The sequence below is a fragment of the Brassica rapa genome, chromosome A01, assembly GCF_000309985.2.
Source record: "Brassica rapa cultivar Chiifu-401-42 chromosome A01, CAAS_Brap_v3.01, whole genome shotgun sequence".
Lineage (NCBI taxonomy): Eukaryota > Viridiplantae > Streptophyta > Magnoliopsida > Brassicales > Brassicaceae > Brassica > Brassica rapa.
Window position 1 is genome coordinate 24918079 of NC_024795.2, and position 16734 is coordinate 24934812.

The following is a 16734-nucleotide window of genomic DNA, read 5'->3' on the forward strand; positions in this document are numbered from 1 at the left end:
AATAAAATTCTTAAAATGAAATTATTTAAAAACAAAAATATTGTAAAATTTGTATAAACTATAATATACAACTTATTATGTTTTTAGTTTTAAGCTTATTCTTCTTGTTTTAGGATATTAGGAAAATGAGAAATCATGGAAACCTTTGCCAAATTAGAAAAAAAAAATGGAAAAGGAAGGTAACATAGGCTTTGCAACATATATACTTCTCTCTGTTCCTAAATGTTGGATGTTTTGATAAAAATTGATGTTCCAATATATAAGATTTTTTCATTTTTCTAAGTAGTTTTTACTTTATTAAAAACTATGTAACTAGTCATATTTAATAAATTATTTTGTAATTGATTGAATACCATTAATTTATAATTTATAATTTTAATGATATTTTCTAGACAAAAGTAATTTTCTTAGTATACCTAAACAACTTATATTTAGGAACGGAAGAGGTACTATATATAGATCAAAATAATAGTGAGTTTAAACAAAGTAATGTCTTAACAACAATCAAGAAACACGGATAGTATATAGAGCTGTCTTTCTGAAGATAATTATGCAAACCATAACTTGAAATTGTCTTACAGAATAGTACTGTATAAGATATACTACATATAACGTGAGTTGGGAAAATGTTCTAAATGATCTTGGTCCAGTTAAAGGTTAAATTAATGAACCAGTCCCTTGCATCTTGTTCAAGCCGTCATATCACTCGTCTAATCCTCTAGGCTGCAGCCCAAATCCGGTAGCCTCGGATCTTTTCATAATCCTCAACCTCCTGCATGACTCTATGAACATTCTGCAAAATCAAAATACCCAAACCAATTTAAACTTAAACTGTAACATACATTAAGTTTATAATGAGATCTAATCTAAGTCAAGAGATATGAACATATACCCCCAAGGTACATCTCCCGCGAGCATCCAATCTCCATCTTTGTCTTCGTATATGGTAACGTATTCGCAGTTATCACCATCTTTCAAGGCCACTCCTGCACATATGTATATTTAAATATTAATCGTGTGTTGATTATATTGTGATAGTTATAGAACTCCAATTTCTGGTTTATAGTGTCTTGTTTAAAGACTATTCACTCTTTTTTTTTTAACGAAAAGACTATTCACGCTAAAAGAAAGAAAAAATGAAATGTAAATCTCTAGTTTTAAGACTATGCAGGCATGAAGAGCTAACTCAAGATTTTTCTAGTTAGAACTAAATTTAAACCACCTAAATCTGATGATATTCACGGGATGAATAAGAAGAAATCACAACACTCTTAAGTCTAAAACATGTATTAAGATTTTCCATATATGTTCCTCTTAACAATTAATTCTTGCATTACCTATTAAAACGCTTTAGTTCTTAATCTAATCACTCGTACTATCGATTAATTAGTTATTTTCATATGACCTAACCACTCCACATTAGTTTAATAGGCGAGAATTCATTTACTAACCAATGCCATGGAAACCGAAGAGCTTATCGAGAGCAAAGGCTAAATCATCATAACCTTGGCTTGAACCAAGATCCATCTTCCTCAAGTAAGGTACACCATCCATGCTAACTTTCACATACCCTAACCCCACTTTCGTCGTCGAAACTTCCTTACAGCTGTTTTTCCTCCGGTAAGAGCAAACCGGCGGCCACCCCACCACCTGAGTTTTCACCGCCGGCGTTTCATTAACCTTCTCCACGTCAACACCAGATGAAACAACGCCGCTCTCACATTGTTCACTATTACTTCCGGAAGACGTCATGATCATCTCCGTGAAACCTCTCTTCTTCATCATCTTCTCCGTCACATCTCTCCCCGGAAGTCCAAGTCTCAGCTCCGTTATCTCAAGCTCGAGTCCATCTTTCTCCATTTCTTAACTTCTTTATTATTTTGAAATATGAGAACTTTCTTTTCACACACACTTCTCTTCTTGTAGTAATGACACTACCGCGTCGTGCTTTATATATGTTGCTTCCTTGGTCCACACGATTAAACCGATAAAAACCAATAAGAGAGTGACACGTAAAGTCGTTTGATATCTAAAGTCTTCTTACTCAATTTGTGTGGGGGAGACAAAATGGGGGCAAAGACAGATCAACTAAAGATGCGGTGGTCGGTCACATGAGAGACACAAGTTTGGTGCTGTTTTTTAATTTTCTACAAAATTAATAAAGACCGGCACCACAAGGTGGTTAAGGGAACAGATCCTACGGTTGTGAAAATTTCTTGTGATTTTTCTCTGACCGTTGGATTATTGGAATCCGAATCTTACTTCTCCTAACATCCCATGTGTGTTCTTGTTGTAAAGATTATTGTTCTAACTAGTAAATCACAACTACAGCATACCTCTTCTCTTTTTAAATTAGGTTCTCGCTATTTTATAGTGGAAATAAATATTAAGTTAAGTCTATTTGTTCACATTTCTAATAAGAGTATATGCATATTTAATCAAATCCTACCATTTTGGGATATGTTCGTTATATCTCCTTCCATACTTTTTAAATTGGCAACTAACGATATTTAGCTTAATTATAAGATATTTCAGTAATGATTTTGATTGGTCACCGCAAAAATCTCACATGGGGAGAGGATACACCAAAATCCAAATATAATTTGTATGGATGGTACCAAGTAAGTATAATACGATAGTTTTTTTTTTTTTTGGTGTAATATAATACGATAGTTTTGCACTAGACTAAAGTAAAATTGAATTTGCGATAAATTTGGCATGTGTTTTTATATTTTGGTTCAGATATCAAACTTATTGATACTTTAAACTAAAATAACTACTTAACTAGCTTTCAAGTTTTTTGTTCCAAAAAAAAAATAGCTTTCAAGTTTTGGTTTGATTTTTCCTTCTCTCTTTTAAAATTAGTTTGGTTTATATTTGATTGGACTTTTGGGATATCTATGATCAAATTTTGAATCAGTTTTACTTGTAGATCGATCTTATTATGTTGTTGATTGGTAAATATCAGATCAATTCAACTAATACGGGTTTAAAACATCTATTGCAAAATCTTATTTGAAGTCTGCATATAAAAGAATTGGCAAAAAAAAATTATAAAAAAAACATTTGTTAAGTCAGGGTTTTTCATGCAATATACACGCATTTCCAAAGTTAGTCACAACCCAATGATTTTGAGGGGAGTAAAATAGTTTCGAATGAGTTCAAACTCAGCTAGACCCGAGTTGTTAGGTTGTCTTGTTGCTAACTATCTTTTGCTCAACATCCTAATCTAACACAAGAAGTAATCATGGGGTTAGACATGTAGGGCCACAAGCATAGAAAAAGAAGATCGACCGTGTGTGTGGGTTCACTATTGTCTACATACTTTGATTGATTGATGAACAGCAACAGGTTGGGCCACGTGAAATTATATGAAATACAACCACATAAAGAGAGTGATGAGTCAATATCCCCATATTTCTAGTTTGTCTACTTTATTTTTAATGGTTCCAGTGACTAACAAATGACATTTGGTAGCACCAAGATTTATAAAAGTAGCGTTGGATATCCAAGTTCTACCAAAGTGAACACGCAAAAAGGTTTAATATATCTGAAAACTTGGATACCCATAGAAAGCAAAAGGTTTAATTTTACCTTGAAATTTAAGTTTAACAACACTAAAACATTTCGTTCAAACGAAAAAACAACACGAAAACATTACATTTCCAACCGATCGAGCTAATAAAAGACAACATGCAAACAATTTAGAATTAACTCTAAGACTCACAACTTATTTAAAGATATATGCCATTGGAGTAATAACTAAACCTAAATTTAAGCAATTATTGTTTTTCCTAATTTGACAAATAATATCCTAAATCTAATATCCAATCAATTTCATTATCAAAATAAATTGTAATACATATCTGAGTGATTTAGTTTATCAAATTTACTATTCTTTATATGTGTTTTAAAGCTTTAAGTATTATATACTACTATACATTTAGGTTATCCTTATTATAACTAACAAGGAAAAACATCCATCCACACTTTCTACGAAATCATAACTGACGATTTTATTGTTACAAAATTTTGCTATTTTTTTAAAATCGTAAATAACAAACATAATCAATTTTTATCACAACAATATTTAAGAATAATTTCTATTTATTAAAACTCAATCATCATCTAATATATTAATTTATGATCCTATTTTTTATCTACTATTAGGAGTTGTCATTATGTTTTAGGCCTTCTCTAGAATCTAATAATAATCTTATCATTTAAAATTATACGATCATGTTTGGTTCCTTTAATATATCAGTATCACTTAATTTAAACCAACTTCCAAATAAATAGTACTTTGGTTATCTACAATCTACAAATATAATAAGAATGCGCGATTTATATGTTTATATCAGTGAGTACACGATTGATATTTTTATATCAGTTTTTTTTTTCCAACAAAAGAAACTAAACTAAACCGGTTCCGGCCGCGAGAGCCATCTCGGTGGAACTGAATCAACATAAACCATAGCAGAAGGTATGTCTCTAGCACCTCGTGCTAGTTTGTCCGCCATTGTGTTTTGTGCCCTTGGAATATGTTGAATGAAGAAGTTGGGGAAGTAATCCTTACATCGTAGAAACTCTTCCATGTGAGTAGTGAATGCCGGCCATTCTGTTGGTGTAGACACCATCTTCACTAATTGTGAGCAGTCGGTTGCAAACACCACTTCTGAGATATGTAGGGTCTTCATGCACTCCATCGCCCATATCAAAGCTTCACATTTTGCATGTAAAGGTGATAGACTCCTGCGAATAGACATTGTACCCATCATAGTATCAGTGAATCTTTCGTTTCTGTAAAACCATCCTTGTCCTGTGAAGGAATCTTGTTCTCTCCATGCACCATCAACACAACATCGATCTATCCCATGTAAAATAGGGGTCCCAACATGGGAAGACTCCCTAAATGTAGCTTCTTTAGTCTGGGATTCGGCCCATAACACCCCTTCAATTTCTGCAGTGCGGAGAATATAAGGAGGATCCCTAACTTTGTTATTAAAAAATTTATCATTACGATTTTTCCAGATATACCATAAGATCCATGGGAAATAACTCAAGTCTGGTTCTTTTGGAAGGCGCCAAAATAAATAATCCATATTGGTAAAAAGAGATTGGGTGGGAAAAACCCCTGGAAGGGAAGGAATGTTAGATAACGCCCATGTTTGTAGTGTGAGAAGACATTCAAAAAGCACATGGTTAACGGATTCTTCCTCTGCGCCACATATATGACACTGTAAATCACACTTAATCCCCCGAAAGCGAAGGTTCTTTGTAACTGGCAAAGTGCCAGAAAGTATTTGCCAGACAAAATGTCTTTGTTTAGGTGAACACTTGAGTTTCCACGAATGAGCTAACAATGGTTTGGTGTTAGGCCCCCATTCACAGGCTTGAAAACCTGATTCCGGAAATAATATCTCAGTTCGATACCCTGATTTATCAGTTTAACAATACAAGTATCAACCTTTGTATTGCATTCACATTACAATTATTATATACAACCCTACATCACTTAGACTAAACCAACTTTATAAGTTGCTTCTCTTTAGTTACCACGTTCTGCACCTGCTACACAAACTCAATTCATATTTGTCTTTTTTTTCTAAACAAAATCGATTCATATTTGTCAAACGTTCATAATTCCAAAAATTGTCACAATGTTTATATTTACATGAGTTTTGTGTAATACACCATTCCATGCAGTTATTAATATTGATGAAGAGTTTAATAAACAAATTCATGTATGTTTGACTTAATTTCACGAATTTTGCAACCTCCATACATCAAAATCATTTATCTTTAACAGAAAATATACATTCAATCTATCAATTTAGGGTCCTATTTTTATCTACCATTAAAAAGTCATAGTAGGACCATTTACAAAATTAGGTAATATAACATATTTTATTATTTACATTAATAATAAACCAACTATAAATTTGAATATTTTTTTAATTATAACAAATCTGTTGAAAAAGAACAAAATCGTACTTAAAATCTAAATATTTTTTTATAAATTAACATAATAATTAATTTCGTAATTAGTAATATAATATTTCTATATATATTAACTAAATTTTATTACAAAACAAGAAAATAAAATTATATACTATTTTTTTATAAATTCTATAATTATATTCGGTATTATATAAAAATAGAAGGGCTATATGAATTAAAAATGAAAATTATATTAAATAGGTAAATTAACAAAAAAATAAGAAATTGTTTCATTTAAATAAATTATCTCTAATCATTAAAATAAATTAAAATTTGTAAACTATATGATATTTTTATACAAAAATAAATTATTAACATGGGTTAACTTTTATATCTACAACTATATATTATATTTTTATTTATTTTGAAACTCTCAACAATTTTTTTTTAAAAATTTTTATATACAAAAATATAATAGTAATAATAACCTTTAGTTCATATACTATTTAAAAAATATGTTACCAAAACTATGAAATTTTAGTAATTTATTTAAAATATTAAGGACAATAAAATTTTAATTTTAATTTTATTTAATTATAAAAAATCAGTTGAGAAAATATTAGAAAGTATTACCAAAATTCAAATATTTTTATATAAAATAATGTATTAACGTAGTAACAAAAAAAAATTCAAAATTCATGTAATCTTCTAAACTCAAAATAGTAGTATAATTTTTTAAAATTTTCTTGAAAAAATGTAAATTTTGAAAATAAATGTTGAAACTCAAAATGATAATGTTTCAAAATTTACTAAAGATAAAATCATAGATAATAAAGAATAAAGTTTTGAAATCCACCACAAAAAAACAAACTATATATGTTGTAAAAACTAAATAAATATAATATTTTGAAATATTAATTAAAAGATAAAAAGAAAACTTAATATTATAACATCCAAAAAATATCCAATATCAATAAAATTTACTAAAATAATATGATAGATGCTATTATGTATAAAATTTACTAAAATAATAGGGCTATATTATTTAAACAAAACAATGTTTTTACTTATAAATCCCGTAAAATACTAAAATAATATATGTTAAAGTATATTTGTTTAACACAACATGTAAATATAAATTATATTTACAGAGTCTGTATGAGTCTTTAAAAGTCGATGACAAAAAACATATTTTAAACATATTTCTTTTCTTTAATATAAATAAATAAATTTTAAAAATGTATTACAGCAAAATGTATAATTTAAAGAAAAACATATTTTGAAGGAGATTATCTATTTGATTATTTCATATTTTTATTTTATCGTACCGAACTCGAAAATATATTAGTAAGTAAGAAAAATTAATAACAAAATAAAATGTATTAAAAAAATCACTATATTTAATAATGTCAAATAAGAAATATAAACAATAATATTATAGAGTTACACAGTATAGAATATTAAAATGGAAAATATATATTTAAAATATTTGTAATAATATCAAATACATTAATAAAATGAAGAAATATATGCACGGACCTGCGAGTTAAAATCTAGTTTGTTAATTAAATCATAATCTTTCTATATATTTGGGTCTAAACTACTTTGTATAATCTATCTTATTCTAAATGAAACCATGTACGATAAACTTAGCCTTTAGGTGATACTTTCTTTTAATCTAGCTAAGCAAAAAATTATGTTCATAACAGTATCATCAATACTATTGATTTAGGCAGACGACTAAATATAGGGAACATATACCTCAACTATTTTGATTGATTCATTACGTATATTATACCATTTATACAAAACACTACTTATAAAAGCGTAAAAACAAATACATGTGTGGTTTCACGGACCAATCACCATCATCTAATTTATTAAAACATAAGTATAATTTAGAATTAACCCTAAGACTTACAACTTATTTACAGATATATGTCATTGAAGTAATGACTAAACCTAAATTTAAACAATTATTGGTTTTCCTAATTTGACAAATTATATCCTAAATCTAATACACAATCAATTTGGTTAATTTTTTTGCTTACATATAGTAATATTAAAATTGTATGTCGAAAAATAAAATATTATTGTAAGTTGGTTTCAAAACCTATATCGCCATCATCTCAATACACCTTCAATTTATATATCTCGACCATTACAACTTCACAATACACAAATTCATAAACAACAAATGTAAATACAAATTAAAATAGCAATCACTCGACCATGTAATCGGTTCAAATCTTGCACTCCAAGAAAACAGAAGATTGATTAAAGTTTCTGCCTTATTAGTATATGTTTTCTCATTTTATATTTACATTTTTTATATAAGATTTGTATTTTACATTTTAAGATTTGCTAACCTCCTCCAAACTATTCTTCCTAATAAAACTGAATTTCTTTGCAAATTTCCACCCATGTAACTCTTCTTCTTCACACATATATGTTTTGCATTTAAAAAATATTTATCAAATTTATTAGAAAAATTCCTTAAGATAGTCATTTTAGTTTATTGTCACAAAAATAGCTTTTAATGAAGAAAATGACCAAAATAATTTTATGCCTTATTAGTATATTGTTACATTGTTACCCTCGGTTAACTAAGGTTTAGAGTTAAGGGGTGGAGTTCTGGGGATAGTGTTTCAAATTTTAAAAAATAAAAAATTAAAATTAAAATTTTCAAAATAAAAAGAAATTATTTTGGTCATTTTCTTTCTTGAAGGCTATTTTTGTGACAAAAACTTAAAAATGGCTATTTGAGAGAATTACCCAATTTATTATTCTTTATATGTGTTTTAAAGCTTGAAGTATTATATACTACTCTAAATTTAGTTTACCCTTATTATAACTAACAAGGAAAAACATCCATCCACACATTCTTCAAAATCATAACTGGCAATGTTATTGTTACAAAATTTTGTTATTTATTAAAAATCGTAAATAACAAACATAATCAATTTTTATCACAAAAATATTTAAGAATATTCTCTATTTATTAAAAACTCATTTGTTAATTAAATCGTAATATTTCTATATATTTTATGCCTTTAGGTAATACTTTATATAATCTAGCTAAGCAAAAAAATACCATTTATACAAAAAGTTACTTATAAAAACGTAGAAACAAATACTTGTGCGGTTTCACGGGTCAACCACTAACATATACATTTAATTATAAATATATCTATACCATTTATACAAAACAAAAATTTACTTATAAGAAAAAGTAAAAACAAACACCCGCTCGGGCGAGCGGGTCAATCTCTAGTTATTAGGCCTAAGCATTCGGATACCCGTTCGGGTACGGATCGGTTCTTTCGGATATCGGGTTTTTGGGTTTGGAAATTAGGTCATGTTCGGGTATTACAAAATTTTGGGTCGGGTTCGAGTCGGGTTGTCCCGGGTCCGGGTGGGTTCGGTTATGATGTAAAAGAACCTAGAAATAACTGAATAACCAATGTATCTTAAACGAGTTCGGATAATAGCACCAAAAGTAACCATATTACCTGATCCGATTCAGATATTTTGTATCCAAACTACCCAAATGTACCAAAAAATAACCAAAACTACTCATCATATATAGTTTTGTTTGAGTATTTCTATCCAAACTATCATATTTTATCCAAAAATACACAAAATATTGAAAATAACTAATATATTTAATTTATAAATTTAATTATTAAAATAATTATACATATAATTATCAATAATATTTGTAAATATAAATTTACATTTTGGATATCTTTGAATACTCATTTGGTTCTCGGTTCGGATTAAATTGGATACCTATTTTTCGGATACATCAATTTAGAATCCATTCGGTTATTTACTCCGGGTCCGATCGGATTCGGAACTCTAGTTTTTGGGTAGGCTTTAGGTAGGTTCTTCGGTTCCGGATATTTTGCCCAGTGCTACTAGTTATCATTATAATCAGAGTGCTTCAAACATATGTAAAGCTTCGATTTACCCACAGTGTACAATGTTTCTGTGCTTTGTATACGTCGACCGAGATGCTTTATTTTCCCTTTCAAAGTCTAGAAACTCCACCGCTTGCAGTTTGAAAGAATGTCATTCAACATGGAAATTTCAGGCAGTCTAATTAAAACTCAGATCCCAAAAGAAATGCTTAAGTATAATTAATTTTTGAAAGTATATTATACATAAAATCATCTGCTTTTACTCGAGTTCTGATTGGAAAACTTTCATAGTGATTGTGACATGTCTCATGTTTCTTATACGTTGTGTCGTTATCCACGCGCGATCAATATTCTCTTGCTTATGTTTTGGGTTACCCTAATTAATAAAATATAACTAGTCGCAAGAGTCATAATTATGTTCTAACTCTCTTATACATTGACAATACGTATCTTCAACACAAACAAAAACAAGCGGGGGTATAATTTTGATTAAACGGACGACCAAATATAAGGTATATTACAAGTATGTTCCCACGTCGATAAGCAGCATAAACTATATGCATTAAAAACGCATATATTGTGTATTGCTATTATTGTCAGATTTTTTAAATAATGTAAAGCAAATACATTTGCACAGTCAGAAAAAGAGAATATTTGGTTGGGAAGCATGCACGGAGATTTTTTTTTTTTTATGCACGGAGATTAAAAAATCAATATTTACCATCGTAAATTTTGGTAATAATTTAAGTATGATGGCAGAACAAAAGCATATCGATTTAGAAATAGCAAAGAAGTATTTATATACTGTATTAGTTTCATGAAAAAAAAATGTAGAATTACGAATAAACAATTTTTGAAGAAAAACAGTATATCATTCTCATAAAAGCAAAGTAAAACATTAAGAACTTTTGATTCTTCTAGAAAATTATAAAATAATGATTAGTCAATAAACATTGTCCGACAAATTGGCAACATGCTATTAAAGCAAAGCACGAGTGTTTAGCGGACGCATTAGTCTCTGTAATCGAGCAAATATTTATTTAACTCAAATATGTATTGCTAACATATGTTCGAATATTTCCTTGCATAGTAGTAGTATCTTACAAAAGCTTATTTGAACAGAAAACTTTCAAAATATACAGAAAATGTCTTTAAAGTATTCGCCAGAGCAAAACCAGGAGGCTTGGCTGCGCTTTCAATTCGCTAGCTTATTAACCCAAGTTGAATCTGCCGACACATGACCCGTTTCTGTGGTTATAGTTTTGATGACTTTGATTTTTTTTAATCTCTAATTAATTATGTTTTTACAACGACAGAAATGTTATATAGACTATTTTACGGCCGACAATTCTACTACCATATGAAATTCAGTGACAGACTCAGAAATTAATTAAACATGGGTTACAAATAATGGGTTTTAATTGTGTAAGTAAAAGAAGAGATAAAATGAAGTAAAAATATGGTGTCAAGTGGGATAAAACCCAGGTTAAAGGGTGTTAGCCATAAGGAAAATAGCCATCAGAGCTGAAGAATTTTTATCCTTTAAAAGTAACAAACCTATTTTTTATTATTTAAGGTGTATCAGTTGACACCACTTCTATGCACATGGATCCGCTTTTGATGAGAATACACGTCTAACTGCACCATTCTGAACCGTCCTATGAAATATATGTTCGATGAAATGTTCGGCACCATGCTGAATATTTTTTGTAACTAATTTATCCATGATGCATAAATAGTTTTGACTTTGATTACATAACTGTTTTACTTTTATTATAAACAAAAAAAAACACAACAATAGCCATTGAGAAAACCATATACAACACATGCTAACCTGATGTAATAGTTTATCAAAAAAAAAAACCTGATGTAATATCTATAGCAGAAAATAAGATTTAAAGTACTCTTGATCTTCATCGAATCCGATATGAAGTAACGCTTTTCCCGATTTAAAAAGTTTATCGACCAATTCCATTGTCGAGTAAACTAAAGCAAAAAAAAAAGATATACACGTAAAAGACTTGTATACACAACAAACAAATTGAATGATTAGTTTAAATTGCTGTTTACAACTTTAGTGGCTAAAACTTGTTACTCACCTCGCCGTTTATTAGGAGTTTCCCACCAGATTTTGGACACACTAAACAGTAGAAACACCGCCATCAATACAAAATACAAGAGCTTGTTAGCCATTAGTTAGTTGAAGATATGTTCTATAGAAACCGTAAAGACTAGATGTAAACAGAAGTAAACAGAAGAGATGATTTATATAGACTTTTGTGCAAGATATGAGTTGATTAATTTATACATCTTCATTGGTTACATCATTATTATTGATGATTTTTGACTATTTCAAAACTAATTTTGTCCTTACACTTGCCCGCCAAGACACGGTAGAAAGACTTATACTTTTCTTCTTTTGGGCAAAGACTTGCTTATGTCCCATGTTAGAAAAGTATTTCGATTTTTTTCTGCCAATTGGACCCAACTTCACTCTACCAATAGCGTTTTTGTTTTATTTTTCTCGGTCTGCCACTAGCGTTTAAGAGATAGAAATCAGCCCATATACATAAGAAGTAGATGAATCAAAAACTTTAAGATTTCTCTTTGATCAATACATTTGAGTATCAACACATATGAGCTTTGTCTCAAATTTTCTGTCAGTTTCATTTTAAAATATTTACTTTAAAAAATATCATTGTACTAATAAAAAGATATGAAATTCCTTATGTCAATTTGTTGTATTCTCGAAAATTAAGGTAATGAAAACAATGTGACGAAGTAATTTGATATGATCTCAATATATTGACAATTAATTGCATACCACTTTCACCCGTATGGATGACTTAAGTTGAACTAGGTCTTTTTAGATAAATCATAAATTTATACTCAGATATAACTTGAAACTGTCGTTTACAAACAATCTCAACCTTTTGTTTACCTTTTTATCATGAATGATATCAAAGAGTTGGATCTTTCTTTTTTACTGAGTTTTTCCACCATAAAGATATACTATTGATTCTTGGGTTGCGACGTAGCAGTTCATTTTCTTTAGATGGATATGCTTGAAATCACACGAAATCTAGGTTTTACTCAGTTAGATATAGATATGAACTACTTAGAATGTATATCATTCAACAAAACCAAGAATATGTTCTCGAACCGAATATCACAAGCAGAGCCGGCCTTGACCAGAAGCAGGTGAAGCAAGTGCTTCCAGCCGCATTCTATTAAATATTAATTCAGCCGCATTTTTATCAAAAGTCTCTTTAGCATACTTGGTAAACGCACTGTTACGACCACGAAGAGGTCATGAGTTCGAACCCAGTCGGCCACATAATTATTTTTGGCTTTTAGCCTCCACATATCTAGGACCGGCTCTGATCACAAGCCTACAGAGCCATGTGTAGAAATACAAGCTCACCGTAAGATGAAACACTTCTTGTGGCATGCTATATCTGGATGTGTGGCGATGGCATATAGTATCACCTATAGATACATGTGTACCAATTGGAGCTATCTCAGATATGATGGTCCAGTGGAGTCGATTAATTATCTTCTTTCTAATGTTCTCATTGGACTTTTTCCGGCTATTCCTTCTTTTTGGGTTGCTTCTTGAGTTTATTAATATAAAACATGGATTTTCTGTTTTTGAGAAGAAATGAGATAGTTCCATTAGAACCACAATTGGACAAATTTCCATAGATCATTTAGTACATTGGAATGTAAGGAACATCAAAAATTTTGATGACACTTCTCCAATCAAAATTATACAATTTGCTTCTTTTGAAACAGAATGTTGGAGGAAAGCAAACCCTAAAAATAAAGAGGAGTATCCTGATGTCCTCCAAACGAACCTATTGAAGCAACCCCCTTGTATATCTCAAATCCTGACTTGTCAAATTCATGGATCGATTATGGCACATCTAGTTGATTAGGGTGGAGTCTTAAGGATCAAATATATAATGAATCATTTGGATTAAGTGGTTGCAGCAGAAGCATGTCGGCTTGATATATTAAGATGGAAGGATTTCTCTGGACAACATCGTATGAGAGAGATATGAAAATTCCCTTGATCAAGATCGAGACCGACTACTCAGATCGATCTAGTAAATACAACTACAAATCTTGTCGACTGATCGACCTTCACCTCAAAGATAAATGTGTTTCACCTGTTGTGTGATAATTTTGGAAGTGTGAGTTTGATTCATGTCTGTAGGATTTGAAATGTTCGTTCAAATTCACTAGCAAATAATGTTAATTAAGACCAGAACAGTTGAGTTTTTCCATGTAAACTAGATTTGGTCGGATAGAGTTTTTCTTTGGAATAACCGCTACTGATCAAAACTTGTTTTAATTATACGAACAGTTCACTAAAAAAAGTAGGTAAAAAAGATACGATAAACTCTCTTTTTGTTTATAGTAAATAAAGATGAATTTTACCGGGAAGAAAGTAATAAATATACATAAAGTATATAACGTAAAAGCAGAAATGCAGATCATTATACAAAGACTAGAGACGGTACAACATTTCAACGATTAGGCCAGGAAGATAGAGCCCAAAAATGCAACTGATTCCTTAAAAATGTGTGTTGGGTTTCTTGATTCCTTGTTTTCTAAAGGATCACTACAAACTACTCCTTCCGTTTCATAAAGATAAATTTTTAGTGTTTTCACACATATTAAGAATCACATTAAATCACTATAATAAATGTATCATTTTCTGCAATTTTTAATTTTTAATAATTTTTAACCAATAGTAATTTAATAAAGTCAATTTTTTTTGAAGATCACAAGTTTTTCATTAAAAATACAAAAGTTTTATCTTCGTGAAACAATTTTTTTTTCTAAAACATCTAACTTAATGAAACGGATGAAGTATTCCATAGCTATTTAGCAATATGTTTGATTTGAATTCAGATATTTACACAACAATGTCAATGGCACTAAATCATTATGCTACATATCTTGGTTAATTATGCAATAGTTAAAACACTCTTTTCTTCCATCATTTCAACAATGAAAATTGCTCACAAATTTTAATGTTAGAAATTTTGATATGACTAGTATTTTAGTAAGATGGAAAAGGAATATTATATGCGTTATATGGCTCAATCAGTTATAATATTATAGTTTTAGCTATGAGAATGATATCCCATTCTCCACCTTTAATTTTCGGTTTTCTTGCTCTTAGACGTAAATATGGGCCTAGAACGTAATCAAACTCGCAGTCGTTAAAAGTCTGCATAATTGGGCTTATAGTAAGCCCCAATGTCTAAATTTTTTTATTTTGTCCGTTCAATTTTTGCTCTGAGTTTTTCAATAAAAAATTAAAGGAAAAAAGTTTTTCAAGATTTCACTCAAAAGTATGGTTATGAATGGTTAGATCTAGGCTATGGGCATATTTATCCAAAACGGAAGAATCGAACCAAAAAACCGAGGTGTGTTCGGATTTGAACCATATCCCTTATACTAGTGGATGCTATATTTCTAAAACCAAAAAATCGAAACCGAATCGAGTGAACATACAAATATCTATAATGTAGTTTATATATTTATAAATATTAATTATCTTTAATTTAAAAATAAGAAAATAGTTTAAAATAATATTTACAAGTCAAAATACCCAAAATTTTGAATTGCTATCATACTTTTATCTTGAATCTTTTAAATTATCTGAATTATTTGAATTTTTATCTGAAACCCCAAAAACAAATATGATATTAATCTAAACAACCTGATTCTTTTTTACCTTTTAAGTTTTAACTCAAATTAACCAGCAAATTGAAACCGAACCGAAGATCCAAAATTACTTTGGATATAAACTGGTTCTTAACTTTGTTATCCGAACTAAACCAAAAATCAAAATAATCAAATCGAAACTGAATCTTCTAAATATCTTAACAGATCTTAGACCTCTAGAATCGAAGAACCAAAAGAATTGAACCGGAACCGGAACCGGTCTGAGAACTGAATATCCAGGACTATTGCATCATTTAAAATCAAATTGATTGAGCATATATTAAATATATATATATATATATATATATAGAATTATTGTGAGTCTTAACTGTGTACTTATATGCACACGATTATTCAACTCAGATTGGTCACTTGTCTTTAACTAGTGGATAATTTTGACATAAAGCAAGAAGGTGTTAGGTAATAATAAATTACATACAAATGATAGATAAGTGACTAAACAAACAAAGTTGAGACTAGAGTTACAAGTCAACGACGTGTTAGGTCGCTACCAACTAATCAGGTTGCTCTAATTCGTAAACTATTCTCTCTAAGAGTATGTAGATTCTTTTTAGTGCTGTTTTTTAGTTTTGACGAATTTTTTTATCATAGTTTTGACGTGTTAGGTCGCTACCAACTAATCGGGTTGATCTACAATTTAAATTTCTTTAGTTTCCCATGCTCTGGAGTAGATTTATTCCTGATTTCAAATTCGTAATTCCTTCTTCTCTTGAGCATAATTTTTTCATAGCAAATATCTTAGTGGAAAAATACATGAGTTTTAAATATCACACAGACACACAGAACCAATAGAAGGTCCATGAAAAATGATGCAAAGGAGATATAACAGAGTCAGTCTTAAGTTTGAAAAAGCCATATATAAACTAAAGAGAAAAATTAGCCATTGTGAATTATTGAAAAACGTTAAAAGCAAAGAAGTTTGCAGATTCAACATTGTTTGACCCTATAATATATAAAGAGATAAACAGCTGTATTTTAGCACTAGGTTAAAAATATATTTTAGAAATTAAGGATCAGACTGTAGATTCATTGTTTGCCTATTTAATATCACATATTGCTTGCTGACGATATAAGTAGCTAAGCTTCCAATGGTGGTCACTGATCCATG

General features: G+C 29.7%; 2 protein-coding genes and 1 long non-coding RNA gene across 4 annotated transcripts; all 3 read right to left on the bottom strand.

The window, feature by feature from the left end:
• Positions 1–454: 454 nt before the first annotated feature.
• On the bottom strand, positions 455–2141 carry LOC103840684 (auxin-responsive protein IAA19). Its single transcript, XM_009117198.3, has 3 exons — positions 1452–2141; positions 893–986; positions 455–793 (listed from the first exon to the last, which is right to left on the bottom strand). The coding sequence occupies exons 1-3, from the start codon at positions 1858–1860 to the stop codon at positions 703–705; spliced, it is 594 nt and encodes a 197-aa protein (XP_009115446.1). The 5' UTR covers positions 1861–2141; the 3' UTR covers positions 455–702.
• A 2277-nt stretch (positions 2142–4418) lies between these two features.
• On the bottom strand, positions 4419–4775 carry LOC103841425. Its single transcript, XM_009117966.2, has one exon. It carries the CDS (start codon positions 4773–4775, stop codon positions 4419–4421), a length of 357 nt encoding a protein of 118 aa, XP_009116214.2.
• Positions 4776–7928: 3153 nt separating this feature from the next.
• On the bottom strand, positions 7929–12995 carry LOC103840695. 2 transcript variants are annotated; one of them, XR_627711.3, is made up of 3 exons: positions 11963–12995; positions 11421–11849; positions 7929–11090 (listed from the first exon to the last, which is right to left on the bottom strand). It is a non-coding gene; the product is annotated as an uncharacterized LOC103840695 (long non-coding RNA). The 2 variants fall into 2 exon arrangements; XR_627709.3 differs by lacking the exon at positions 7929–11090 and having other exon boundaries at positions 11263–11849; positions 11963–12355.
• Between the last annotated feature and the right edge of the window lie 3739 nt (positions 12996–16734).